Source organism: Erpetoichthys calabaricus, chromosome 10 (genome assembly GCF_900747795.2).
Source record: "Erpetoichthys calabaricus chromosome 10, fErpCal1.3, whole genome shotgun sequence".
Lineage (NCBI taxonomy): Eukaryota > Metazoa > Chordata > Cladistia > Polypteriformes > Polypteridae > Erpetoichthys > Erpetoichthys calabaricus.
The window spans coordinates 155543611-155571421 of record NC_041403.2 but is presented as its reverse complement, the minus strand read 5'-3'; the positions used below and the strand labels follow the sequence as shown (position 1 = coordinate 155571421).

Sequence of the window (27811 nt, the reverse complement as noted above, 5' to 3'; positions counted from 1 at the left end):
AGGATTTCTTTTTTTTAACCCTGATTCATTTTAAAATTAAATATTATAAATAAAAAAACTGTACAATTACTGTAAGACAAATTCATCACTGTGCCTCATGTCTAAATTATTCTGTTTTTAATTATACTGCAGCTGAGCAATATGAAAAGTCACCAAGAGTGACAATATGAACTGAATAATCCTAGAATTAGTAATAGACTGTCTAATAATTCGTGTGAGTTTGTCTTTTGTGATTTTAAACTGAAGGTAGAGACAATTTAAAAGTGACAAAGAATTGTAATTTAAATATTCTCAAAGTATATTACAGTTGATGAGAGAGATTAGCATCACTAGTGGCAAACTAAGCATCAAGCCTTTACAGTGGCATTTTTATTAAAAGATTTCATTTTCAAGGTACTCTTGGGAAAGGAAGCTCAATATAGTTTTAGGGTTAAATGTTTTTGTTGACAATATACAAGACTTGTCATTTTTTTTTTTTCAGTTTTATTTTTATAAAAGGAACTTGTAGTGTGTTGCAGGACACTTTGATGCACACACCCAGACTTTCACAGAGAGGATCAATCTAAAATTGTCACTTTAACAATAGGTAGATGAACAGATAGTCACATTCATACATTCATAAATATTAATTAATCCCAAGAGGATATTACAGTGTTACAACATCCTATATATAGTAACAGCAGTCAGATAAATATAAATACAGAATTCACTCAGCTATAAAAATGGCAGCAAATAAATATATTCATGATATATTTGAAATTAACTTTTTAAAATATCAGAGACAGAGACAATGTACCTACTTCACGCATACAGAGAACGGGCCTGGATTCGCGGAGCTGTGAGGCAGTAGTACTAGCCACTCTGCCACCATGCCACGTACTAATAATCTAATCATTTTGATGATTATTTTTTATGATAATTTGTTTCACATAGCTATCCATCAAAGCTACATAATAAGTAGACACTTTTCACAATTAAGTGTTTCTGAATTTCTTAGTCTTGCAAAATTCTGTGCTTTGTTTTAAAATACAAACTAGAAAAAACACAATCAATGTTTTATTATAATAAAAAAAAATGAAATAAACCACAAAATTTGTTTACTATCCAGTAATAAAAGTAGGTCTTTTTGATGAAGGTAGTATTATGCAAACAAAAAGAGAGAGAGACTGCTGCAGTATAACAGGAATAACTTGGTCTGTCAATCATTCTTTATAGTTTCGTAGTGGGAAATACAAATGGTGTTTGCAACTAAAGAACAAAAACACTGACAACATTCTCAAACGTTTTTCCTTTTGCAACAAGAGTAGCGTTTGAACAGCAAGTTCATTCGCTGTTGTCTGACTTGATTAAAGAGCCACAATGGGTGCAGGAATAAATACAGTGTGTAAAAGTGGGGAAGGTTTACTTCCAACTCTCTCCAGATGGATAATTATGATTTTAAAAATATATGATAGGCTCTTTGACATAATTAATATTTTTTAGACATTTTTTTTGAATGACCTGAAAGGAAACAATCCATTACACAGTAATTTACTAGCTTCTGTGAGTAGCGTAGTGCATTATTGCTTTTTACTTACCCAGTCTTCTAACTAAAACCAATCCATGATTTTATTTTCTTAAGAGGAATTTCCCCTAATTAAACTATTGTTTAATAAAGCTTAATAAATGTTCATATTCAAGTAAGTTGTTTTAAATTTAACAAAATAAAAATATTCTGGATCTTTTTAAGAAATTAGTCTTGAGAAGATAGTGATGTGTGCATTTGTCATGTAACAGTTTTTGAGAATGTGTCTGTAACTCTTTAGAATAAAGAGTGGTGGAAACATGATAGACATCCCTCATATTGATTAGACTTGGAATAAACTCAAGATAAAGTTTATACTGTATTGCATAAAAATATAATTCAGAGAGGGTACGGTAAGATCAGGGTATGGAGGGATTCCCAGGATATCAGTCTCTCTTTCCCTGGCTAAGAGGTGAGAGATATTGAGGCAATGGTGACATTAGGGCCCTTACACCCTACAGTTCCAAATTTCTGGTGCTAGCGTCTGGTGTTGAAAATTTATCAGGTTTGGTTTATCTGTTGCAAGACATTGTCTCATGTCTGCATTTAAGATTGCTAACCCTTCTTAGCTCTTCAATGAAACCCCTAAGTTGTGACCAAACCTCCGAGACAATGACCTTTCTAGTTTTAAATTTAATTTTATTTAAATCAGAAATTTTGTACCCCAGTTTTTTCAGATCCTCCCTTCTTCTTAACTTCTGTCCCTCCCTGGATTTTCCCTTCTAGGATCATGTCATACTTCTTTAAAATGAACAGTACTTCTCATGTCTTAAAACCTAAAACACATAATTAAAGTATACATTTCTTTGCACAAGTAATATTCACTTATTTTTAATTTGTATTTCTGCTTTCATGTATTTTAATCTTCACACTTAATATTGTTTAAAAATCATTATTTGGGTTAAATAATTGATTAAGCATTTCAAAGTATAATACTTGAGTGATAAAACAGTTTAAATCTTTGGACAAATCTTGACAGGAAAAAATAAGAAAAACTGCTTAGCCCAGAACTTTTAAACTGATCTTGACACAAAACATCTTAGTTTAAAAGTTAAGAGCTTCAATGAGATTCTTGACAGGAAAACTAAAAAAAAAAATGTAGTTATTTTAAATGTTTGAATCTTCCGGCAGATCTGAATAAGAAAAATGTTTTTTTAGCTGATTTTTATCCTCATGTTCAGTTTATTGCTTAATTTTCAAATTTTCCAAGCTAACAGCCACATTTTCACAAGGCATTTTTAATATTTTTGCTCCAAAGTCTGTCCAGTCCATTTATGTCCCAATTTGATTCTTAGACCGATTTGATTCTTAGTTTTCACTAGTGGGCCAGGGTGGTCAATTTTCTTGACAGGAGCAATTATTTTTTAACCTGGTCATTTTGTTACTTTATGTAAAAAGGAATGCCACGTGTCATTGTTTCCTTGTGAATACATACCAGAGTAACTGAGAAATAACAATGGCATGCTGAGCAAATTTAAGTGGAGTAATCGTGTATTTGTTTACATTCCTGCCTCACAGAAGTGAATCCCACTTCCAGTTGCTTTTTTTATGGAGTTAGAATTAGGGGTAGAGTTTCTTTCCCTATCGGATTTTCAAATTTTCTTCCAAAGTCCAAAATACCTAACTGTTAGGCTCATCAATGATTGTAAATTGGGCCTGTTTTTGTGTGAAAGCATTCCTTGATGGGCTGGTGCCCCATTTGGAGTGGATTTCAACCTTGCACTCAGTGCTGCTGAGATACTCCAACCACCCGCACCCCTACAGTGGATTAAGTAAACATGAGAACATATAGTTTCATTTTATGGTAATGGTAACGTTTCAAATGTGTGCTTTTTCAATTCTTTAGTAATAAAAATCTAATGTTAAAGATTTATCTTTAGCAATCATTCGGATAATAATTAAAATAAATACGGTAGTTACTTTTCCCATGTGTGTAATTTGTGCTCATATCTGGATGGGGTGGTCTAATTAGCTTGTCTTGAGGGTTTTCCTTTGCTTCTTTTTAAAATCCAGTAGAGCAGTAATATAAGAGTAATATGACTCATATAAGACATTGTTATTATCCTGTTGTTCAGTTTCAGCCTTTTTGCTGTGCGTCTGGCATCTTCACACCAGCCGAAGCTGACACTTAGAACGATCGAGAAAGCTTCATATAGCCTTGTATGCATTTGTTTCAGTTCCTGTAGTGTGGGAGCTAGTATATGCGTGCCTCTAGCACAGTTTCATGCCTGATTTGAATCACCAGCCTATCCATGCATTCAAAAACATTTTTTTAGCAGCCTGGCCACATTTTGTAAGCTGTCCAGATATGTCCCATGATAGGGAGGATTATGGGTTTGCAATGTGGTGTTAGTGAAATCAACCAGTTAGTGTACAAAAAAAAAAATAGCAGTCTTTGCTTCCTGACAACCCAGTTGTGCTAATCATTGAAAAACATGCAATGTTTAACCATTGTATTTAGGACAAAGGCTGGATTATTACAGTTTTTATTCTAATCCTTTACGTAATGTATATTTATACAATATTAGTTATCCTCCATTTTCAAACAAACCAGGGAAAGCACACTATATCACTACCAGAAAAAGGATCATTTTGAAGCACAAAGATGCACAATATCAATTTGTTTCCCACTCTGTGTATCTCTTTTGCAAAACACAATAAAAATCCAAACTGTTAATTTTCAAGTTTAAATTAAAGTAATTTTCATCTTTTAGAAAAATAAAGACTTTACCAATGTGAATTTTATTTGCCTAATTGAAGAGTAAAGTAATGCCCCCTCTAGGCATTCTACCTAACATAAATGATCAGTCCTCATTGTATTCAAGGTTTTCATGGAAGGACTTGATGATGACGGTCACACGGACTTCTGGCCTTTAATCCATCAATGTAGGGACATCCTGATACTTTGATTAGGTGGTGGTGGCGGCTCAGGTCGCCACCAAAGAAAACCGGAAAAAGAATAGAAGAGAAAGTAGGGGTTAGTACAGCTGCCCAAACACCCGCCCCCCTGCAAGTCCACATTATTTTTAGATTATTGTATACTTTCTTTATGTTATGGCTTGTATTACCTGTTATTGTAGTCCCTTATGGTTAAAATGGGAAAATTTAATATGAATATACTTGAAGTATTTCCTAGAATTGCTCAAAATTTTTTTCAGAACTTTAGAAGTGAAGTAACAGGAAGTACTTCGAGAATGGAAGACAGTTTTATATGGGAAACTGGGAAATCTTGGGGTCGTTGTGTGTGGTACATGTCACACAACATTTTCTTGCAGTTACATTTTATGAAAGTTAAAGACACAGAAAATATGAATGTAGCTAAAGACTACTATTTGCATCATGGTACTATATTATGTTTTAACAGCTTCTAATACTTTATAATAATAATAATACATTTTATTTATACAAGGCACCTTTCTAAGCACTCAAGGACTCCGAACAAACAATAAATTAAAAAAAATATATAAATAAAACTTACAACATCAGAAAATATTAAAATTAAAACCAAACAAAGCCACTGTAATAATAGAGTATAGACCATTTTAAACAGATGGGTTTTAAGTTTACATTTAAAGGTTGAAAATTATTCAGTATTCCTAAGCTCAGTAGGTAGTGAGTTCCAGAGCTTGGGAGAAGAACAGCTGAATGCTCTGCTCCCCATGGTGGTTAGACGGGCAAGAGGGACGGTCAGATGGATGGAGGAAGAGGATCTAAGGTTATGGGAGGGAATGGCAACATGAAGAAGGTTGGACAGATATGGAGGAGTGAGGTTATGAATGGCCTTAAATGTTAACAGCAGAATTTTAAAATCAATTTGAAACTTAATCGGGAGCCAGTGAAGCTGCTGCAAGACCGAAGTAATATGGTGAATAGATGGGGTTCAAGTAATGATGGTTAATATGTAGTTTAGAAAACAGTGACTAATATCCCAGTGCTCATCATAGGAAGTAAAATTTTTTGCTCTTTTCAAACAGTGTAGAGTCAATTTGCTTATGGTGTTACAAAAAGTTTACAAAAAGCAGTGCCAACATCATGTAATTGACCTTTCTGAAGCAGATTGTTTTCCTTTGGATAGCTGAGGTGTGTCAACAATTAACCCTCTGTTCTAATGCTACACTGAATATATTGGCAGCAAAACCAGTGAACACTTTGTCACATTTGTAAATTAGATCACCCAAGAAAGACGTGTATGCTGGTAGTGCACTACGGAACATTACAGTGAAAAAGAATGTATGCTAAGAAACTTTGTTCTGCTATAGAAAGGAAAAAAACTAATTTTAACTAGAGAAATAAGAATGTTTCATGGTATAAAAGGTTGTACTCATTATACCATCCTATTCCTCAGTTTCATGTGATAAAAACTATAGGAGTAGACAAACTAATAAAAATACCACATAACAAGCATAGTTGACTACCAGTTAGCCATGAATCCGCTGTAAAAGATGTCTGACAATGAACTCTTTGATATCCGAGTTTTCAAGGCAACATTAAATAACCAGTAGTGTTCAAAAACTGCTTAATAGCAGACACCTGAACTACAGGGCATTGGTCACAAAAGTGCTAAATTATTTCATGTGTAAAGAGGAACATATATGTCAATCATAGACAAATCAGCAAACAGAAACAGTGGTCATATGTCAAAGGTCATTGAGAGGAATAGACAAGTACTTTATAGGAAAGCATGCCACAAGAATACAGCCTGAAAAATTTCCACAGAATAAAATTGATATGTCAGTGACACTGTCTAAAAAATTATACAGTATACATTGTAAGCTTCACAAAGGTAGAATTTATTTCAGGGCCATTTGTATCCAAGGCCAGTTGCACAAAGACACATAACTTGTTCTATACAGCACAAAATTTGGGCCCCTGACCAAAAAAGAATAAAATAACGTGGCCTTATGAATCATCTTTCATCTCATTTCCTACAGCTGAAAAGTTTTTCGTTAGGGGAAAAAAGTCAAAGAATGCCTTCTACCCACAGTGTTTGTTTCTAGCCTGCAAACATCTGGAGGACAAGTATGGGCAGCCATCTTGTGAGAGAATTTAGGTCAGGTGATTTCTCAAATGCGACTTGATTTCTGAGCCCAGATCAAACCCTTAATATGATATTCTTGATTTTGCTCCATAATTGATTGCGGAGAATATGCATTCTAACCTATTGCAAGGAAATTAATTATACATGTAAAATGTGCTCAACAAGGTCCTTTCATCCAAAGCAGTTTATTGCTTAATTGCTCTGCACTTATATCCTGGTTGTGATTTTCTCTAGTACTTAACATTGCCTTCAGGCAGTGATGTTCATCAGAGAAAACTGTTAATTTGTTACTGAGAAACCAAAAGGAATTGTGGCTTCAGTGGCATGTGTGGTCCCCAAATCTCAACTCTATCAATCATCTCTGGGATGAAGCAGCGAAGACTGTTTGCAGCTAGACCAAAGTGTCACAGTGTTTAGGATATATGTTATGTATAAATACTTGTAGTAAAATGACTAAAATATACTCTAGCTGAATTTTGTTTTTGTTTTTTTCAAGGAAGAGCACCATCTAAGGCAGCCCGTGAAATAAAACTGTTTATTTGATGTACAACCTGAACATTAATGTTGTCTTGTTTCATTGATAATAACATCACACAGCATTCTCAAACCCACTTCATCCAAGGCTATCAGAATGGCCCCCCTCACACACTCAGGATTCAAGCCCAATACATTTGACCTGATAACTTCTGTGCCACTTTGCCACCTATTTTATTCATAATGCTTATCTAAATTGTGTGTGCTGAATATAAGATACGTAATTGCTGCACAGTAATGCTCTGGATTAGTACAGTAGTTAATGTTTACATAAAAACTATACATTTGCCAAACTTGGATCTACAGTATGTATTCAGTAGTTATAGCGATAATGCAGGCAATAAGAGTGAAGGGTGCTGGAAAACTGTAAGCCAAGGAACTGTTAAGTTTGTTTTTTTTTTGTTTTTTTCAAATGTCTCCCTAGCATGCTAATTATGGCTGACTGTTAATGAGCTCAATGTGTTGCTCTATTTGACTGTGCTCATGGCCAGGCCAGTGCAGTGGAAGCTGAGCATGAGGGCCTACAGCTGGAACCAACATCCTCATCATTTTCAAAATAGTTTCGTCTAGAACTCAATTCATGGCTGGTCGAGTGAGATTTACTCCACCTACTGGAAGAAATTAAGTTCTAATTGTTTCACAACGCGTCCCTGTGTTAACTGAATGACTTCATGCTTCAGTTTCGTTGCATGAATATTCATTTAATGCTATTCTTAAATAATAACTGTATTTTTGAACATTTTCCTAATTGTGTATTATCATCTTGGTAGCACCTTTTCACAATACCTGGGTTTCTATTTCGAGCTCTGATCGATACCACCAGTCTGCTGAAACATAAATAGCAGTAGGACTGCAGGGAAGAGGTACACACGTGGCAGGTAATAGCCACATATGAACTGGTAGGCTTTTCCATTTTCCTTCCTGAGAGGCAGATGTAGCTAATACCAAGTACTGAAACATAATTCCCCTTTACTTTTAGACCATTAGAAGAATCTGTGATTGGCATGGCACCCATGTTCAAAGTAATTCTCCCTTTTCAGTAAGAATCTTTCAGGTGGCTCGGATTTTGTCTTTGAAGTTCAACCCCCATACCCCTCTAACCACCTTCTTTACAGAGCTTTCAGCAACACATAGTGTTGTTTTATTTATTGTATTCATTTTCTGTAAGCCATTTCTTTTCAGGTCTCTCAAAGGCTATCTGTATGTCTAGGAAAATATTGCCAGCTCAGCTGACCTCCTATTTATAACCTTTTGTATTTAGATCAGCAGTATAATTTCAGTTTTATAAACCTGGTCAATTTCTACAATGCAGAATATAAAGCATTTTATTGCAATTCTAGTATTAGTCTGTGACATGATAATTTGACTTTGTGGTTGTAAAATCAGTGCAGTGTGAAGTTAACACCTTTGCCCTCTTCACTCAACTGAATCTTTAGTTGGCTTAAGGTGACAGAATGACTGTGAGACTTAGACATATTCCTGTATAGCGGCTCTTGTACTTTGCTCAGAATTAATCAATATCACATGGGGCCAAATGTTGTAGAAATGTTTGTATGCCTACTGTGCTGCTTGTGCGAAAAGAAAAAGGTAAATCTTACATGTTACAGCAGGAGGTATTGTAAACCATTTAACTGTTTATCTTGTTAGCTCTTTCCACTAGAAATGGATTCGGAATTATTCTCAGTGTGGCATTTAGAATTGTGGGATGAATATATGAAATTAATATCATAGCTTTAATTCCATCTTCAACTGATGCTGCTCATTTAACCATGATAAAGGACAAATACCAATATTTCAGACCCTGAAATATGATGATCAGTGCTTCACTGCAACTTTTACATTGTTAATATAGATTTTACTATAATCCTGCATGCTATGTAATGGAATACACGTCACACTCTGGAATCTTAGAAATGTAGGCAAGGCAATCTCATGGCTCCAGAGTCCAAACCCGGACCTAGCCCATGTGTGTGTCAATTTTGACATTCTTCCCGTCTTTATGAGTAGAAACACACTCAGATTAGGTTCATTAGTGAGTCTGGCCTTGTTCATTATGTGTGAGAGTGACCTATGAAGTGCTGCTATTGTGCAAAGAGTTAATTCAGCCGAGTGCCTAGTAATACCTCTTAAAAAGTAATGAAGTACAGTGGAACCTCGGTTCACGAACACCTCGGTACACGTACAACTCGGTTTACGACCAAAAACTTTGCCAAACTTTTGCCTCGGTTCACGACCACACACTCGGTATACGAACAAGCCAGTTTCCCTTTCGGTTTGTGCGCGCTGATGATTTCCGCACATGTTGCATTGTTCTCGGTCAAACGTGAACTGCTGAACTGCTGCAATGTAAGAGAGAGAGAGAGAGAGAGCAGGCAGGCTCGTGTGCTGATGAGAGAGAGAGAGAGCAGGCAGGCTCGTGTGCTGATGAGAGAGAGAGAGAGCAGGCAGGCTCGTGTGCTGATGAGAGAGAGAGAGAGCAGGCAGGCTCGTGTGCTGATGAGAGAGAGAGAGAGCAGGCAGGCTCGTGTGCTGATGAGAGAGAGAGAGAGAGCAGGCAGGCTCGTGTGCTGATGAGAGAGAGAGAGAGCAGGCAGGCTCGTGTGCTGATGAGAGAGAGAGAGAGCAGGCAGGCTAGTGTGCTGATGAGAGAGAGAGAGAGAGAGCAGGCAGGCTCGGGTGCTGATTAGAGAGAGAGAGCAGGCAGGCTCATGTGCTGATGAGAGAGAGAGAGAGAGTGCAGGCAGGCTCAAGTTATTCTTTCGTAATCATGGTTTCCATTAGTTTGCTACATGAAGTTGTGTTCTAAAGTGAAGCCTATTTTATAAATTTAAGTAAATAACTAGCCCACTCTTGAACTTTGCAATGGAGGTGAAGAGTGCTGAAGTAATATTAAAAAGAAAAGCCTCAAACCTTTCCAAATATGTCCTCTTTGATTTAGCAAAGATTTCGATTTAAGAAAATGTGCCTTATGCATTTCTGAGGCATGCTTGGGACGGCAAAAGTAAAGCGGAAATACATTTCATCTGAGATTATTGCTCCTATTTTCTCGAGGTGAGGATGCGTTTCCTGCTCATTTGTCTGCTTGAAGTGGCTGTCCCCCCCCAGCCCATTTCCTTCTGTTTTATTTGGCAAAGCCTACATAGCGAGATGCACGCTGAGTGGCAGCATTGTAAAAAGCACACATAAGAGTTTAATTGTAGATTTTACAAATATCAATACATCTGAAGGAGATAAGGTGGAGTTCTAGTGATTTTTGGCGTGTGGAAGCGAAGTGTGGACTCAAAATGCAGCTGTCACCCATCAACATCACGTGATTGCTCCACATTTTTTAATGATGAACCAAACTGGTTCTGTTATGATTTTATTTGGTGAGAGATATTTTTCCTACAAGCTCATAGAAATTTGCACACGTTTTTGTTAATCAAAGTAAGGATTATTTCATTTAAAAATTGGATTTTGGTGTGTTTTTCGTGCACTTCCCAGTTTATGATGTCAGAAGCTGAATTTAAAGCTATTAACAGAAACCCAACCATATCAGATTCACCTAAACAATTTATTTAACAGCGAACATCATCCTTTTTCTTTTAATAATGTAAATTATTGTTGCTTTCCTCCTTGTTTCTGAAATTATTGCCTAACCTTCTGCCTTAATAATAAGTAATTAAAAATCTTTGAATACAGTAGCCTTTCTCTCTCTTTTTTTTGGTGCTGTTTTGTCTTTCTTGCAATGTAGAATCCTGTACTGCTCACAGTATTCCAGGTGTGCCGTTAGAATTGTGTTATATGCCCTAAACATAAATCCTTTACCCCATCCATCATGGTCACTATATAAGCCAACTTTTTATTGACCTTTTTATTTATCTCAGGACTATGATGGGTCCATCAAGACATCAGTTTTTGTTTTACTTTTTTTTAGGGTATAGTTTCTAACTTCAGATTTCCCCTACAATAAAACTTTTCATTTGTTTGTATCTCACTTAATTTATCTTGCATCTTCCCAATTCTGAGTTCTGTCCAGCTCCATCTGTATTGATTTAGCTGCTTCAAGGGTAACTGCTAATCTGCCCAATGTGTTGGCATCCACCAATCTGACTAATCTGTTATTTTTAATATTAATTGCTTATATAAATTAACAAGGTCTTCAACCCAATACCTAATCCCAGCATTATCCTGTTTTTGACTTGTCTTTATTCTGGCAAAGATTATAACCTATTGTTTGCTTTGCTTGCACAAACAAATTGCTCAAACGGAGTAATGTTGCAAATAAGAAAAATGTCTTCCTGATGACATGATTATTAAAAGTACAGAACTAACAGTCAGATGGCAAATGCAAAAACTAGCAATCAGTTATATTTCATACAGTTGGAGGTAAGTCATTTTAATCTGTTGCTACTGATATTAAAGCAGTTGTTGCTGAATGTGTTTCTTCAGGCCACATTAGTATGATCAGTAGAATAAAAATTATAGCTGATGATTTGAGAAATTATCACGGGAGAGGCCAAATCTCTCTAGACATCTGCATGAATTGAGCGGCCTGTTTGTTCTTTCTGTGTGAATAGAGAGCACCCCCTGGCATCCTTCCACACTGGGAATAATGCCAAAGAGTCAAAAATGTATCAGAATAGGTGTGGTCATTTTATTTAAAAATGTACAAAAGAACAGAGCACATCCGAAACCCTGTTATCCCTCTGGGCCTCCCTTCACAGAAATGTACCCCTTCTACTACATCAGCTCCATAGACCTTTAAAAGCATTTTCTTTCTCATGTTCTGTTGTAAATCAGGAGTTCCTTAGTATACAAGTCCCAAAAGAACTTCTAGAAATCTCCACTAGAGGGGGAAATCCCACTAACAACCCAGACTAGGTACAAAAAGGGCCTCTTAGAATCTTTATAAAATAATAGGTTTATTCTTCACAAAAAAATGTTCTCATCAATGAAGCTTCATGGAGCTCAAAGGAAAAATGTAATTACTTGTAACAAGAAGGCAATCCAAATCAAACAATCCCAATAAAGATTCCAATAGCAAGGTCAAAATACAAAGCAGGAGGTCAAAAAAAACTAGAAAGTCACAAAGCACATTGACTTTATAAAACGTGCAAGAACTCACCACTGCTGTCTGTATTTGAAATGAACCAACAGGAACTGCAGAAGACCCTGTGGATTTATACGGAGGAGGGCAGTGATTGGCAAGTGGCTTTGCCTCTTGTGGACCACCCACAAATCACAAGGAACATAACAAAGGCAGCTTACATACATAGACAAAATCAAGAATAAAAAATGATATAATCAACATAAATACAAGAATCGGTAATGAACAAAAGAGACATTAAACATGAATTAGAACCTAAATTAAAGTATTAGAATTAGAACTCCTACCAGGAGAGGATCCCTGGCTGAGATATGACATGTCCTGTCTCTCTTTCTACATGTTACATTGCCCTTTTTTCCATTGTTCTACTCGGCAGCCACCACATTGTCTGCTTCCTTGAAGTTTCAGCACAGTTCTGTTTCTTACAGTGAAGAACTGGGTTTTATCTGTCAGCACCTGGACATTGGAGTACTGGCATTCTGTCGGTCATCTCTAGTCTTACCATAAATTTGTTCCCACTATCCACACCTGGGAACACTGTTGAGATCTTGGGGCATGTTGTCAGTTTCACTACTCAGTTTTCCCCCAACCCCTGCCCAATTTGAACCAGACACAGAGACCATCCGATCTGTATCAAAAATGTGTGTTATTTAATATTGCATTATAGTCTGTCTTACCTCAGGATTGTATTGAAGTTAAGTTTGTTATTTTATTGGGAAATAACAAATTATTACTTATTAAGAAATAAAGATGTCAAGTTTTACATTGAGAGATAAAAACTGTTGACCATTATAGTGCCTTACAAGAATATGTTTACAGAAATAATGTAAACGTCATTTTAATCAAGACTGAACTAAGTGATCAAGTGTTTGATTACTACAGTATGTTAATTCATATTTTTGTTCATTCTTGATAAAACTGATCATAAGGAATTTGATTTAATAGAAAAAAGTCTTAATTATTCAATTAAATGAAAATTCTGTAAGCTTCATTTGTCATTTTTGTTTCCACATGCACTGATCGACGAAACCTTAGATGTGTATGCCTGGCCACTTACTTTTACAGGAAGATGGGCATCAGACACACCTAACCTGTTTGCTGGGTTATCTCCATCACCATGTTTCCTTTAAGGGAGCCCCTTGCTGTTACTCTATTGCACCTGACAGGTTTGCTTCCATCGCACCAAGGCTTCCAGTGTCTACCAGTGTCTGCCACTTACCAATCGTGCAACCCTTCACAATTCTACACCCCTCTCTAACCACTGCCAACAGTTTTTTATATTTATATACTCGCCCACCCCCGGGTTTGGTTAACCGGATATACAATTTAAAGAGATTGTTATTTTCAGGGGAATTGTTACATATGCATTATTTTCATTTTTACTTTAAAACTTTAATAAAAACAATATATGGAATTAACTTTTCTTCAAGATCACATTGAATTTTGATTCCGTGTTTGGACTTACAATGTGACAACTCAACGTATAATTGCCAGTAAGTGAAGATCGTTTCTTTCTCTCTAATAAATAAAACGACTTTTTCGAGTGTTTGTCCATGCTTTTTCTTCTTAGCTTAGTCATTGACGTGTCATCTAGAATGTATAAAATTATTGTCCTGATAAAATTTGTAAAAGCTGAGAGCGCAGGAATGTGTCTGGCAAAAGCATTCACATGACTGTGTTTAGATGATTGTGGTCTTGTTTGAAAACAGTTGTAAGTAGGGCGTGACTTGAAAGAATCTCATGTTAAAAGTCTCCTTCTCACGGGACTTCATACCGTACCAACGTTTTTGGAATCTTTTCATTCTCGCTGGCAACACGAATTAGACGATCTACAAGTCTCCAACTTAAAGTTTAAATCAGAACAATATATTCGATCTCTTTTCGCTGTTCCATTATTTCACTGAGTAATAATTTCCATTTATTTGCACTACTGCGATCTTTACTATCCTTTTTTTTTTTTTTTTTTTTGAGACTTTAGAATTTTCATACTTCCATTATCTCTAACCTGCTCTGCATGTGTACTGCGCCAACATTCTCACGGAACGTAAAAGTCAGTTAGCGATATCCATCGCTTTTGTGTTTCTTTTTACTCAAGCTGCTCTTTCTGCTTCGTTTAGTCGTGGACATGTCATCATTAACTTATCAGTTTTTTTTAAAGTTGCTCTTTGTTCTACGCTTATTCGTGTCGTGGGACGTGAAAGTGTCTCTCTGTCTCTCTTCAAATCTGTCTGACGTGGATGTCAGTATGGCGTGACAGTATGGCGTGAATTGACCATGTCACGGGATGTAAAATTGTCTCTCTTCAAAAGATCACATCTTGTCGCCCAAAAGTCTCGTCTCGTCCAAAGTTTTATTTTTTTTTTTAATAATAGAGAGATTACCAGTGAACTGCACATGATGCATTGATTCATACTTATAAATTATGTCCAGATTCAAACTTATGTCCGAACACTTTCAGGGTGGAGTTTGCACATTCTTCTCATGTTTGCATTTTGTTTTCTTTCTATATGTCCTAAAGACATAGAATAAATTAACTGGTTACACAAACTTGGCCTGTATAGGTGAACAGAATGGCATCACATCCAGTATGGGTTACTTTTTGTATCCAGTGATGCTGAGATAGGCCCTGGCTCCCTGTGATTATGCAGTGTACCAAACAGGTTCAGAAAATGAATGGGTATGTGGATTTATGATTAGATAGATTGGTATCACTTTAGGTACTGCAAAAATGCATCTATTAATTTTATGTAACAATACCATTACAAAGGCTTCTTTTAGTGTTAGTGACACTTATAAAACATCAGTAAAGTAAGTGGCTATTCATTTGTGCAATATTAAAATAACTTCACTTTGGAATGGTTAGATGTGGCTTAAATGAGGCTTAAATGCTACATGTACTGTATCTCTTGATATTACATATTTCTGAATAAGTCCTGTGAAACCCATATATTCACAAGTAATTTTACCAGCACACTGCACAGAGATAAATAACATATTTACTGACGCAATATAACTGTAATTATGTGTTAAAGAAACATTTTTTTTTTTAAGTTTTGTTACATAAAAATAAATCAATAAAAGATGCTTTTTGCGGTACCTAAACTATAATGTTAACTGATTTCATTTGTTATCTTTTCTCAAAAAAGGAAACAAATGTATCTTCTTTCCAACATTCTGACACTACTTGGAAGCAAATTTCTGTACAAAAATGAAATGAATTGAACTAAGGTAGCCACTAATCCCCATGGAATAAAGTGATAAGCCACATTGTGTTTTCTTGCCAATTGTGCATATAACGTTGACCAAAACACTGGTTTCCCTGCACGTCCTAAACGCATGCCTGCTAAAAAGACTGGCTTTTCAACATTTACCCATGGGAATAAATTTGAGTGTGCCCCATAACAGACTGTCACTCTGTTTAGGTTTGGTTCCTGCCTTTTGCTTAAATCTGTCAGAATAAGGCTCCCTCTCACTGCAACTACAAGGCAAACTTAAGCAAGTCTGGTTAAGAGTAATACATTTTTAGGTTAGCACTGTTTAGTTCTGGTTTGATATCCTGGCTTGGTTATTGGTGGTATAGAGTTTGTTTGGCTTTTTCCCCTAAGTACAGTACTCTAGTTTAACATTTCTAGGTAACCCAAAGATGTTTGAGTGTACTAACTGACAACTGTTAATTATCCTGATATGAGTGAGTGTGGTTGTATAAATAACAGTGTGTTGACATACACGTGCATCTCACCCTGAACTGATTACTGTCCTGTGCTTAATGCTGTTGGGATGGGCTTTAGTTCCCCCATTACCCTGGCATGAACTCAATAGGTATGGATGGATGTTTAGATGTTGACAAATAGGTGAAGATCCAACCAATACTTCAGAAGTGCAATACATACTTTATATATTTTGTCAAGAATTACAGTGACTGATCACTGTAATTAATACCTTAAATAAAAAGATTCTACTGATCGTTACTTCACAGTTGTGTCTCTGCTTGTGATTTTAGATGCCTTTAATATGATAACTAATAAACCATGGCATATTTGCTACATATTCCAAGCATTTCTGCATAGTTAGCCGATAGTGAGTACCCAGCCTCATGTTTTCAAAATAAGATGGGCTTTCTGATTTATCATGCAAAACTTATCCACTCTGCAATGTGTTGCAAATAGAAATGGAATATGGAATATTCAAGGGCCATTTTTATTTCACAAAATCACTATTTTCACTATGTGGAAAGTTCCTGCTCATTATAGGAAATGTTATCATATAAAGAAAATGTAAGTATCTATTTATCCTTTCTGTCTTTACTTAGAGTAGTTTTTCAAGTCCTTGGTGATGCCTGTTTTATATTCTGAAAAAGGAATATATTAATAGTATGCAGTTATTAGCTCTGATAATGTTATAGTGCTGATAGTATGTGTTCTTGCATATGTCTATATATACAGTATTCCTGTCACTTCACTTTTTACACATTTTGTTACGTTGCAGCCTTATTCTAAAATCACTTAAATTCATTTTTTCCCTCATCAAGCAACATTCCTTATCCCAGAATGACAAAGCAAAAACAAAATTTTAGAAATTTTTGCAAACTTAATAAAAACTAGCTCTACTACCCATCTAAGACAGGTTGAAATATAAGTAATCAACGAAGATCTCAGTTAATGTTTGCAGTACACAAATGCAATGCATATGTCTCTATTCAATTTAGATTGGTATGGTATTCATAAAAGTAGCATGTTAATGTTTGTGATGTGCCATCCGTTGGAATGACAAATGCAATGCATTTTATTACTAAAAATGTTTGTGATTTACCATCTTTTGGAATGACGGAAACATAACAACCAGATGGACAAACAGGCACTTACCCTTTAAATAAGGTGAATAAGTATTTATTTATGTATTTATATAATGGTTATCTATTATGGAAAAGATGATCTGCTGTGGCAACCCTTAACGGGAGCAGCAGAAAGAAGAAGAATATATACAGTATATTGTACAAGTATGTGGAATTCTTTATATTTATTCTATTTGGTTATGTGTACTGTATGTGTCGTGATGGTATTGTATTACTGTCACTATTCTGAGAAGATGAGCAACTGAGAATTTCATTGCACTATGTATGAATAAGAATAAACTTGAACTTGATCGTTGGTTACAACCGGAGCAATTCAAAATCCCCCAAGTGTTTCTGAAGGGCCTGTCCTGCAATATTTGCCATACTAATTTCAAATTCCTTATGACTGCAACTAACTAATGCACTTTATAGTTTTTTTTTTTCTTTCATTCTGAACTTGTATGATATTCATGTTCTTGATTTTTATTATCTTAACAGTTAAAAAAAATAAAAGAGGTTATGGTTACAATAGTGACACATTTAGGTCATTACATACAGTGAAGATAGGAGTAGGAAAGCAATATCTAGGTAAATGGTAACAAGGGTACTATTAGTCTTGACCTAAAATGATGTGAAAAGGTACAGGAGAAACACGCCATGGTGCTTGCCTTATGTTAAATCCTTGTGCTGCATACATGTGCTATTGGAGTTTTCTGATGTATCATTTGTGATGGCCCATTTAGCTGTCATCACTTTCACTTCCATTCAGAGTTTTGGGAGAAATTTGATGTTTGCTGCTTAATTCACAAGCAGTAATTTTTTTGGAAATAAAAAGCAAAGAAATTGCATTAAGCAGATATTACACAACTCCAGATACAACATTTTACCCAGAGTCATTCAGTATCTGTCTTCTGACCGTCTAACCTACATACATTATATATGATGCAAACATCTGCAAATAATGTTCAAAATGGTCACACTTGTTTGCAGGGTATTAAGTGAAGCAGCTGTACCATCTGAGAAGGCAATTCTTCATTACTATTTGCCTATCTTTAGGTAGCTGATCCTTTACTTTACACTGCACACACATTAATTTAAAGAATTCACTCTCTTGGAATGCAGTTCAGTTTGTATTAAATATACCTAAACTGTATATACTGTACATAGCAAAAAACATTAATTGTGGCAAATTCCATCAGCACATACAAGATACATAAAGAGGTACATACCTACTTTATTGATCCCGTTGCAATGTTGCAGCAGACAACCCACAAAACACAGACTGCACTCCATGACAGAGTGAGAGAGAGAAGTTAAATTAACATGGTAAAATGGCAGAAAGCAACATAGAATGTTAAGTTGTAATATTTAGTAGCAGCTGGTAAAAAACACCACCGATAATGATTGAATTATCATTGTGCAGTGGCATTATGACATTGTTCATGACAGCCAGCACCTTAGGCAATATTTTTCTTTCTGCCACAGCTTCCAGTCAAAGGCTAGTTATGAGAACATGACCAGCTTATCAGCTTATGTCTGTTGGCATCTCTTGTCCTCATGCTACTGACCCAGCATCCCTCTGTGTTAAGGGGGCACATTTGCAACCACTTTGTGCAAAAATTGGATACTGTAGATAATTTAAAGTAGATGCATCCAGTAGTGAGTGCACTTCAATAAAGTCTGACTAACTGTAGTGAAGTTGTTTTATAGGTAGACAGCTGGGGTGAAATGTTTTTTGGATTATTAACAGATTTGCCATTGTATTCCATTAATATATTAGTCATTTTCTTTCCTTTCACAAAACACTCCTAAATTTCTAAGATGCTCATGAAATATGAAAAACGTTGCAACTTGCAGTATTTTGTAGACACAGTATCTTATAAATGTATTTCAGGATATGTGTAATAATTTGAGCAAACACATTCACTATAGAGAGAGTAGTTTAAGGTATGGCTTTACAGGCTTGATAATCACAGTGGCTGCCACTTTTCATGCCAATTATTTTTGTAATAAGAGCTCTAGGTCTGCATTTAATTATTATTATTCATTAGATAGCTTGGCTTTGGTCTTTGCGACTGCTATAATAAAGTAAAGGATGATATTAAAGGGCTCTGAATTGGCCTGGTATAAGTGAGTGATGCCTAGCAATGAACTGGCGTCCTTTCTAAGATGTTTTCTTCCTTTGTGTCCTGTAATAAGAAATTTCACAAAGTAGATGGATTATCTCTAATTGCGGTTATTATTATTTTATTAATAAAATTATTAGTATTTTAATCTCATATTTTAAGATAGACTTTTTTACATTTGAGGATAAAGTCAGTGTAAACTTCTGTCTCACTTTGACTTTTTTAAATTCCCTTCTATAACATCCATCAGCAGTTCTTTGTGAATTGTAATTATAATATAGACATACTGTGCTTTTCCTCCCACATCCTAAGGATATATGTGTTAAGATTGGCTTGTGTACGTTTTCCTAATATGAATGTGTGTGAGTGTTTGAAAATTTGTTCTGGAATGGACTTGTGTCCATCCAGGGTTGTTTCCTTCCTTATTCCGGAAGCTGCCTTTATAGTTGAGACCCTAATATTGAAGTGAGTTCAGGAAATAAATTAATAGATATCCAAAGCAACTGGATTGTATTGTATTGGATGTGGCACTACATACAGTATACTGTATGTAGTGCAGTAGATAAAAAAAAATGTTTGGTATATATGAACTGAGAATTTAGTATAATGCAAGCTTTTCTAGGTTCATAACATTTGATGTGTAGGACTTTACTATATTACAGTGGACCCTTGACTTACGAACTCAATTCGTTCGCAAGGGCTGGTTGTAACTCAAGTTGGTTGTAAGTCAAGACTATTTTTACCATAAGAAATAATGGAAATACCCATAATGCGTTCCGAACCGCCCACAGCAACACTTACTTAACCTATTCATAATAAATAAGGGTTGTATAATGTGCATAATTTACCAAAACACCAATAATTTTTCGAATGTACTAACCAAAAAGTTATAAAAAGTGCCTAGCCTACCAGAAACAACAATTTCATACTGTACTCACCATTTAATTTGACATCTTTGGGCTGCAGAAAGGGAGGATGAGGAGAATGAAATGGAAGGTGGTTATTGTTTAGAAGGAGCCTCCTTATACAAATCTTTTCTTTGTAAAATTGTCGAGATGGTGGATTTCGACATGCTGTACATATTAGCGAGATCGGTCACACGAACACCACTCTCATATTTCCACACAATTTCCTTCTTCGTTTCGATTGTGATCGCTTTCTTTACCTTTGTTACCTTCTCTTCCTTCCTTAGCAATTATCGAAAAAAATTATATAAATCACTGCACTGACTGAAATTACGTCCACAAACACATGTATCTGGGCTCCGACTGACGCTTACAAACACTCTCGGCTGTTTGTTTACAATCGCGCAAGCAGATACACATAACCGCATTCGGGTCGTAACGCAAGATGTTGGTCGTAAATCAAAACAAAAATTTTGGTCGTAAATCAAGTTGTTCGCATGTCAGGCCGGTCGTATATCAAGGGTCAACTGTATATATGTATATGTATATGTGTATGTATATATATATATATATATATATATATATATATATATATATATATATATATATATATATATATATATATATATATATACTGTATATATACACTATTTCACGTCTCTGCCGCTCTCATATGTGGATTTGACTTTCAGCAAACAACAAATCTTTTAATTCTCGCGTATACTCCTCTTCATTGGGAACAAACACTACTTTTCCTTGATGGCAACACGAATTAGCCAATCTACAAGTCTCCGATGTAAAGTTTAAATCGGAACAATATATTCGATCTCTTTTCGCTGTTCTGTTATTTCACCGAGTAGTAATTTCCATTTGTTTGCGCTAATTCGATCTTTACTATCATTTTTTTTGAGGCTTTCATATTTTCGTATTTTCATTATCTCTAACCTGCTCTGCATGTGTATTGCACTAACGTTTTTAATCCTCTTTACAATGTTCTACTTTGTCATCTACTCTGTGTCTTTTATTTCCTGCCCTGGATGTGTTAAATCTCTTGGCACAAAGTCTCGTCTGACGGGACATGAAAGTATCTCTCTGAAAAAGTCACGTCTTGTCTCGTCCCAAGTTTTTTTTTTTTTTATATAATATATATTGTGGAAGTCCAGCCCTGGACACAGACAGGTAGACACCGATGGATCCAACACACATGTTTAGTTACAGCTATTTACTGGTGTCCCACACGCGCACAGTGCCCCTGCACCAATCACCCTCAAGTCTGGGCTTTTTAATGCGCCTTCCTTTCTTCCACTGCCTCTTTTCCTCTCTCCCGAGCTTTGTCCTCTTCCTCCCGACTCCGGCTGATGACTGGAGGGAGACGGCCACTTGTATTCCCACCCAGACATGCTCCAGGTGCCCTCTGATGAACTTCCTGCTGCACTTCCTGGTGTGGCGGAAGTGCCGCATGAGCACCTGGAAGCACTCCGGGGGTCCCTGGTATTCCTTCCGCCAGCACCTCCGGGTGTGGTGGAAGTGCTGGTGTCCAGGGATCCTTAATCGACTGGGCACCCCCTGGCGCTGCCACAGACCCCTATAGGGTTGAGCTTCCATGCTCAATTCCCGTGGCCCCCATACCAACTAAGGCAGCTGCCCTCTCGTGGTCCGGGAGAGGCACAATTCCTCTCCTGGTCATTCCAGGCGTCGCGGCTGGACACAGCCCCCAGCCATCCACAATATATATATATATATATATATATATAATACATGTATGCTTTTTTGATTGTCAATTAAGATTTTCCTGATACTGTGATGCCAATTTCCCCCAGGTACAGATGAAAGTAACGTGTTACAGTGATGTCAAAAAGAATAACGTGGTACTAGTATTGAAATATGATCATTTGAGAAAGGTGATTATTAAGTTTCTGCCTTGTATCTTTTGTAGCAGGGATACGCTATGAAACTGTGCATATAGAAAATGGACAGATGGATTATTAAGTTTTAATAGTCACAGTAAATATCTGATGCAGTGTAGAATTAAAATTAATGAGATTTTCTGTCTAATCCAGTTATCTGTGAGTATGCTTTTTCCTTTCATACAGGTACCGGAGATGTGAATTCAAGACATTTGGCTTTCCCTGGTATAAATAGTATGAAAGGTAAATTTTTAAAATACAGCATACAATACAGTTTGAAAGCACGTGGTCCCATACTGTACATGTTTTTTTTTTTTACCTAAAGAAATCATTCTCTGATGAAAATGTGTCATTCATTCATAGAAATAAAGGGTTTATGTCCACAAATTGAAAGTGTCATTTATATGAATTGATGCATACAATAGAAAAAAGATGATGTATATAAGAATTAAAATCACATGTAAAATTATTTAACTTTGTCATTGGAGGGGTCATTCTAGAAAACTAACAAGTTAGCCAATCAAAGAGACAATCACCAGGACAAATCTTTCTCAAAGTATATTAAATTAAGAGACCTCGTCAGTTTTGTCTTTATTATTCGGGCTAGTGTAATGCATTATGCCACAAACAAAACTGACCTCAGAATACCTTCAGCATGAAGAGTGTTGTAATCTCATCTGTCTTGAGTGGACTACAAAACCATAGCAAAGCATTTTGCAATTCTTTAGTCTACTGTTGTTTTAAACATTGATATAAAACCAAAGAGTTTACAAGGCATAATTTGCAACTATATTTTTTGTTAAAACTATTGTACCTTCAAAAACAGTACGCAGCTATGAAAACAGCAAGTCCTTGATTATTAAGCAGCTAAAAGTCTGCTTAATGATAAGAAAAGAGCTTTCAAATCTGGTGATAGAGGCTCTGAAGGTGGAGAGCAGTGAAGAAAAAAGCTGACGGAAGGGAAGGACATTTACGGAGCTAAAATAGAGAACAAATTCAGAATAACGTGATTAATGTTCTGGATGGGCATTATTATTGGACTCGAGCAGTCTAGGGCTCAGGTGCTGGAAGGGAACTTGAACAGAACGAATATCCTGAACACATTCTTTACCAGATTGACTCTGTTTCACCTCTCCAGGTCCACTCCCTCCCACCGCCATCTTCTTCCGGTAGCCAGTCCTGCCACATGATCTATGTTGCATCAATTACTCTGTGTACGTATTTTACTCATACCACTTCAACTGGCATGGCTAATGATAAAACCACCTCTGATCATCAGTATAGGCTATCCATACTGTGATAGGAGACAACTGAGGAGGCTACGTAGAAGAAAAGCTATGGGACCAGATGGAGTTAGGCCTTAAGTACCTAAAAGCCTGTGCTGACCAACTTTGTGGTATCCTCTATTACCTGTTCAGTCTATCAAGAAGCCTCCAGAAAGTTTTGCCGCTATGGAAGATAATCCTGTATTGTTCCATTTGCAAAGAAAGCAATCACTTTTTCACCTAAAGTCTGTGGACCAGTGTCACACATCTTTTAAGACCTATGAGGAGCTGATCTTAGACTATACAAGTCCTCTTGTGGTAGACCACTGGGACCCACTGTAGTTTGCCTATCTGGTCAAGACTGGAGTGGCAGATGCAGTTGTCTGTCTGCTTCACAAGGCTTATTCCCATCTGGACAAAGCTAGCACTCTGAGGATTATGTTTTTTGATGTATCCAATGTTTTCAGTACCATCCAGGAATCCCCCTTGAGGGGTAGGCTCAGGGATATTTAGGTGGATGAGTCAATAACATCTTAGATAATGGATTCTCTGTCCAACAGACCATAGTTTGTGAGACTCAAGGACTGTGTCTCCGATTTGGATGTGAACAATAATGGAGTGTCACAACAACAGTCCTGTCACCTCTTCTGTTCACTCTGTATATCTAGGACTATAAATATAACATCAGGTTATATCCCTTGCAGAAATTCTTCAATAATTCTACACTAACGGGGAATGTTGGGGAACTTTGATTCTTGATGCAAACAGAAAAAATTGTCTGCATCATCAGCAAAACCATGGAACTGGTTAGTGACTTTCTCTGCACTAAAGAGCTCTACGCTCAGTTAGTAATCAGGGAGTGGGTGTGGTGGTGTTACACCACTACAAGTACCTGGGGGTTATAAGCTGGTGCGGTCTAGTAAACACTGAGGTACTATATAAGAATGTGGGCAGTGACATCTTACTCATATTCTATAATTCTGTGAGGGTTGGTGCAGTTTTCTAGACCTTGGTGTGCTGAGCCAGTAAAATAACTTCAAGACAGGCCAATCGAATCAACAATCTGATTAAGAAGGCAGGCTTAGTTATCGAACACATTCTCACCCCGCTGCAGGTAACATTGGAGTGGAGGATGAACACAAAAATGGCTACTATGAACAATGCTGCACATTCTCTCTGTGACACACTAACACTGAGTACTTACAGCCAATGATTTTTTTCAGCATAAGGACTCTTTCATACTAGCTGCAATATGCCTTTATAATGCCTCACCGTGACTACTTTCTTATCATTGGCCAATCCAGAAGTGTTTTCTTCTTGTGTGTGTTTTAGGTGTGTTGTTGTTTGAGTTTGTTGTAAAACTGTTTCTGGGGAGCGTCTGTAAAAGCTAAATTTCCCCTTAAGACAAAGCACTATCTGTAGTTATAAATCAATGTTGAGGAATCTCTCAGTCTACCATTCTCCATTCACCCCAATTTCCATCTTTTTGGCTACTGTATGAAGGTAATATTTTTGTTGCAGCATTGTCTATTTATTTTGTGTTTCTCTTTGTACTGCAGACTTGACTAATCTGTTTCAGACAGTAGACTTAGATTCCAGTGGATCTATTTCATATGAAAATTTGAAGAATCACTTTGGTACATCAATACCTGAGATGGAAGAACTTCAGCATTTTGACGTTGATGGAAATGAACAGTATTCACTTTCTGAGCTGAAAGCAGCTTTAGGATTGTAGTTTTTGTAAGTGGAAAGTCATGTTAAATATTATAGAATAATGAAATCTTCCCTGCTGATGTTGCACTTTTCAAGTACAGTTTAACAGCCATTAAAAATGTAGCTTAGTTGCTTTCCATTCAATTTTGCATTTTACATTCTTATGCATTATGGAACAAACCAAAAGGTACATATTTTACCTTCATTTAACTACTTTTATTTAAAATGGGGGCCAGTGGTCATGTTTATTAAAATATTAACATGTCTTTTGGAATATGGGAACATGCTATAATGTAACTTTTTTTTTAATTCAAACCACAAACCAGCTATGGCAGTAGAAAAATACGATATATTGGAAAACAAGTTGTGGAGAGAAAAAAAAAGAAAAGAGTATAATATTTTTAAATGTCTAACAATAAATGAATGTAGGCAAGTCACTGGTTATAACAACCTGGGCCAGATCAATCTGGAAGCAATAAAACAAAAAAAAACAATCATTCATATTAATAAAAAATATTTATGTACTCCCACTGCATTGTTTTGAAAGATTCACATGATTTGCCTTTACAGAGTCAAAACCAGAAAGGGCTATTCATACCTTAAATTATTTAAGTTTTTTGACATAAAGTATTTTAACAGAAATTAAAAGTAATTTAGCAATAAACGTTACCCTGCCTTTGTCAGTACATATGCATTTTTAACTGTAATTTTAACAGGGTATAATTTGCAAGGCAGATCTGTTTCTTTACTGTTTCATTCATTCTGACGCAAATGGTATTTAGAAATGCACTGAGCGTTGTTCCAGGTATTTTACATAAATGTTTGTTCAATGCTTAGGAACATACTTGTCTCTCATGTAAATACAATATAGGTTGAATATAGCTTTCTGTATAATATGAATTTATATTTTGAGATCAGCTGTATAAATTGCTTCAAGTGAGAGAGTTTATTAAAATGTGTCATGCATGTTTCACAGTATACAATATTAAATGTCTGTTAAAATAAACTGATGTTTATCTTCTTTTTCATTTGCATTTTAAACTATCTCTTTCCCATTATTGGTCATATGCTTTTCCATCTGTTTTTTAATAGTTCTCAACTTGCAAAAGAAATTCTTCGTGGAGTTTTAAATATTAGTACTAAAGATGGGTTTCAGTGCAGTGTGTGCTGCTGAACATCCGGACGTGAATGTAGCTCTTCCTAGAACAGGGGTCTCCAACTCCAGTCCTGGTGGGCTACTGTGGCTGCAGGTTTTCATTTTAATCCTTTTCTTAATTAGTGACCAGATTTTGCTGTCTAATTAACTCTTTGCCTTAATTTTAATTGATGCACAACTCAAGACTCAGGTTCCTTAATTATTTCTTTTTTCCTTAATTAGCAATCAAACAATATTAAGACACAAAATGTGCTACCACCTGTAACCATCACACAATAACTGAAAATAAAGAAAGGTGAAGGCCTCAGTAACGTTGATCTGCTCAGGTCCACAAAACATTTTAACAGCGCTCTTAAAAAAAGAAAATCAACAGTTTTGGAAATGTCTGACATGGTAAAATGAGTGCCATGGAATTAAATAACGGGTTTAATTAGCAACGAGAATTGGCTTCAAATTAAGAAACTGAAGGAAGTAAAGTTGGTTGGAGTTTGAGGCCCCAACTTAGTTGCTCATCTGTTGCCTAACTTCAAATCAAATTTATGTTTAGGTGCCGTTTAAGGAAAAAAGAATCAATTCAGCGGTCAGAGTCTCAAGAAAAATCAATTAAAATAAAGGGAAATAGTTAATTAGCAGCAAAAACTGGTCACTAATTAAGAAAAGAGTTAGAATGAAAACTTGCAGCCACAGTAGCTCTCCAGGACTGGAGTTGGAGACCCCTGTCCTAGAAGGACTGCTTGCCTTTGTTTTGTTTTCAGTCTGCTCTAAGGTGTGTAATTCATTCTTTCATTAATGTGAAACTGTAACAAATGAAATACATTATTCCAGGTAAGCAAGATAGATAGATAGATAGATAGATAGATAGATAGATACTTTATTAATAATGTATTAATGAAATACATTATTCCAGGTAAGATAGATAGATAGATAGATAGATAGATAGATAGATAGATAGATAGATAGATAGATAGATAGATAGATAGATAGATAGATAGATAGATACTTTATTAATCCCAAGGGGAAATTCACATTTACATTGAAAGTTTACATCACTTCTAAAAAGATTAGTGAATTGTGGCTGGGCTAATTCATTTTGCCTTTTAGTGCTGAGGTGGGCATCATCGCTCTCTTCCCTGTGTCGTTTCTCTTAAAGGGGTTTGTTTTATTATTTGACATCACAGGCATTAGAAAAGCACGGCTAAGTGGAACTGAAATATGACGTGTGAGAAATGTCCAGATATATAAAAGCTAGACTCACCTGAGGTGTGCAGTGTATAAGTAAAAGGTTTAACATTAGGCTGCTTGGTTTCACAGAAAGTATCGTGGATGTTACAGTAGCACAACACTCCCCAAACGTATGTAAAAAATGTGGTACAAAATGTATATTCATTTTGTTGTTGCTAGTTGCTTGCTGTGAGCAGCTATGTGGAATGTGCAGAGTGCCTTTTCAACAAGTCCCGATGGTGGAGTCAATGATCGGTGCTTGTTCTGGAATATTTATGTTACCATCCCTAACGGTGTACTCTACACTGCGGTCCTTGCAACATCCAATTTATTTATATACCAGGCTTCGGTGGGTGTTGATGGAGCTGATGTATCCCTGCTGATTCCTGGCAATCCATCATTTCCTTTCTCAATGCAGCAAATTCAAACAATCTCATTCATCTTAACATTCGAATTGGAGAC

At 36.1% G+C, this 27811-nt stretch overlaps 1 protein-coding gene across 1 annotated transcript in view; it reads left to right on the top strand.

The window, feature by feature from the left end:
* Positions 1 to 25466, top strand: part of efcab14 (EF-hand calcium binding domain 14) — a 168761-nt gene extending 143295 nt beyond the window's left edge. Inside the window, exons 8-9 of the mRNA XM_028812148.2 lie at positions 22181 to 22237; positions 24819 to 25466. Coding sequence (XP_028667981.1) covers positions 22181 to 22237; positions 24819 to 24994 — 233 coding nt within the window. The 3' untranslated portion in view covers positions 24995 to 25466. The remainder of the gene's footprint in view (positions 1 to 22180; positions 22238 to 24818) is intronic.
* The last annotated feature ends 2345 nt before the right edge of the window (positions 25467 to 27811 follow it).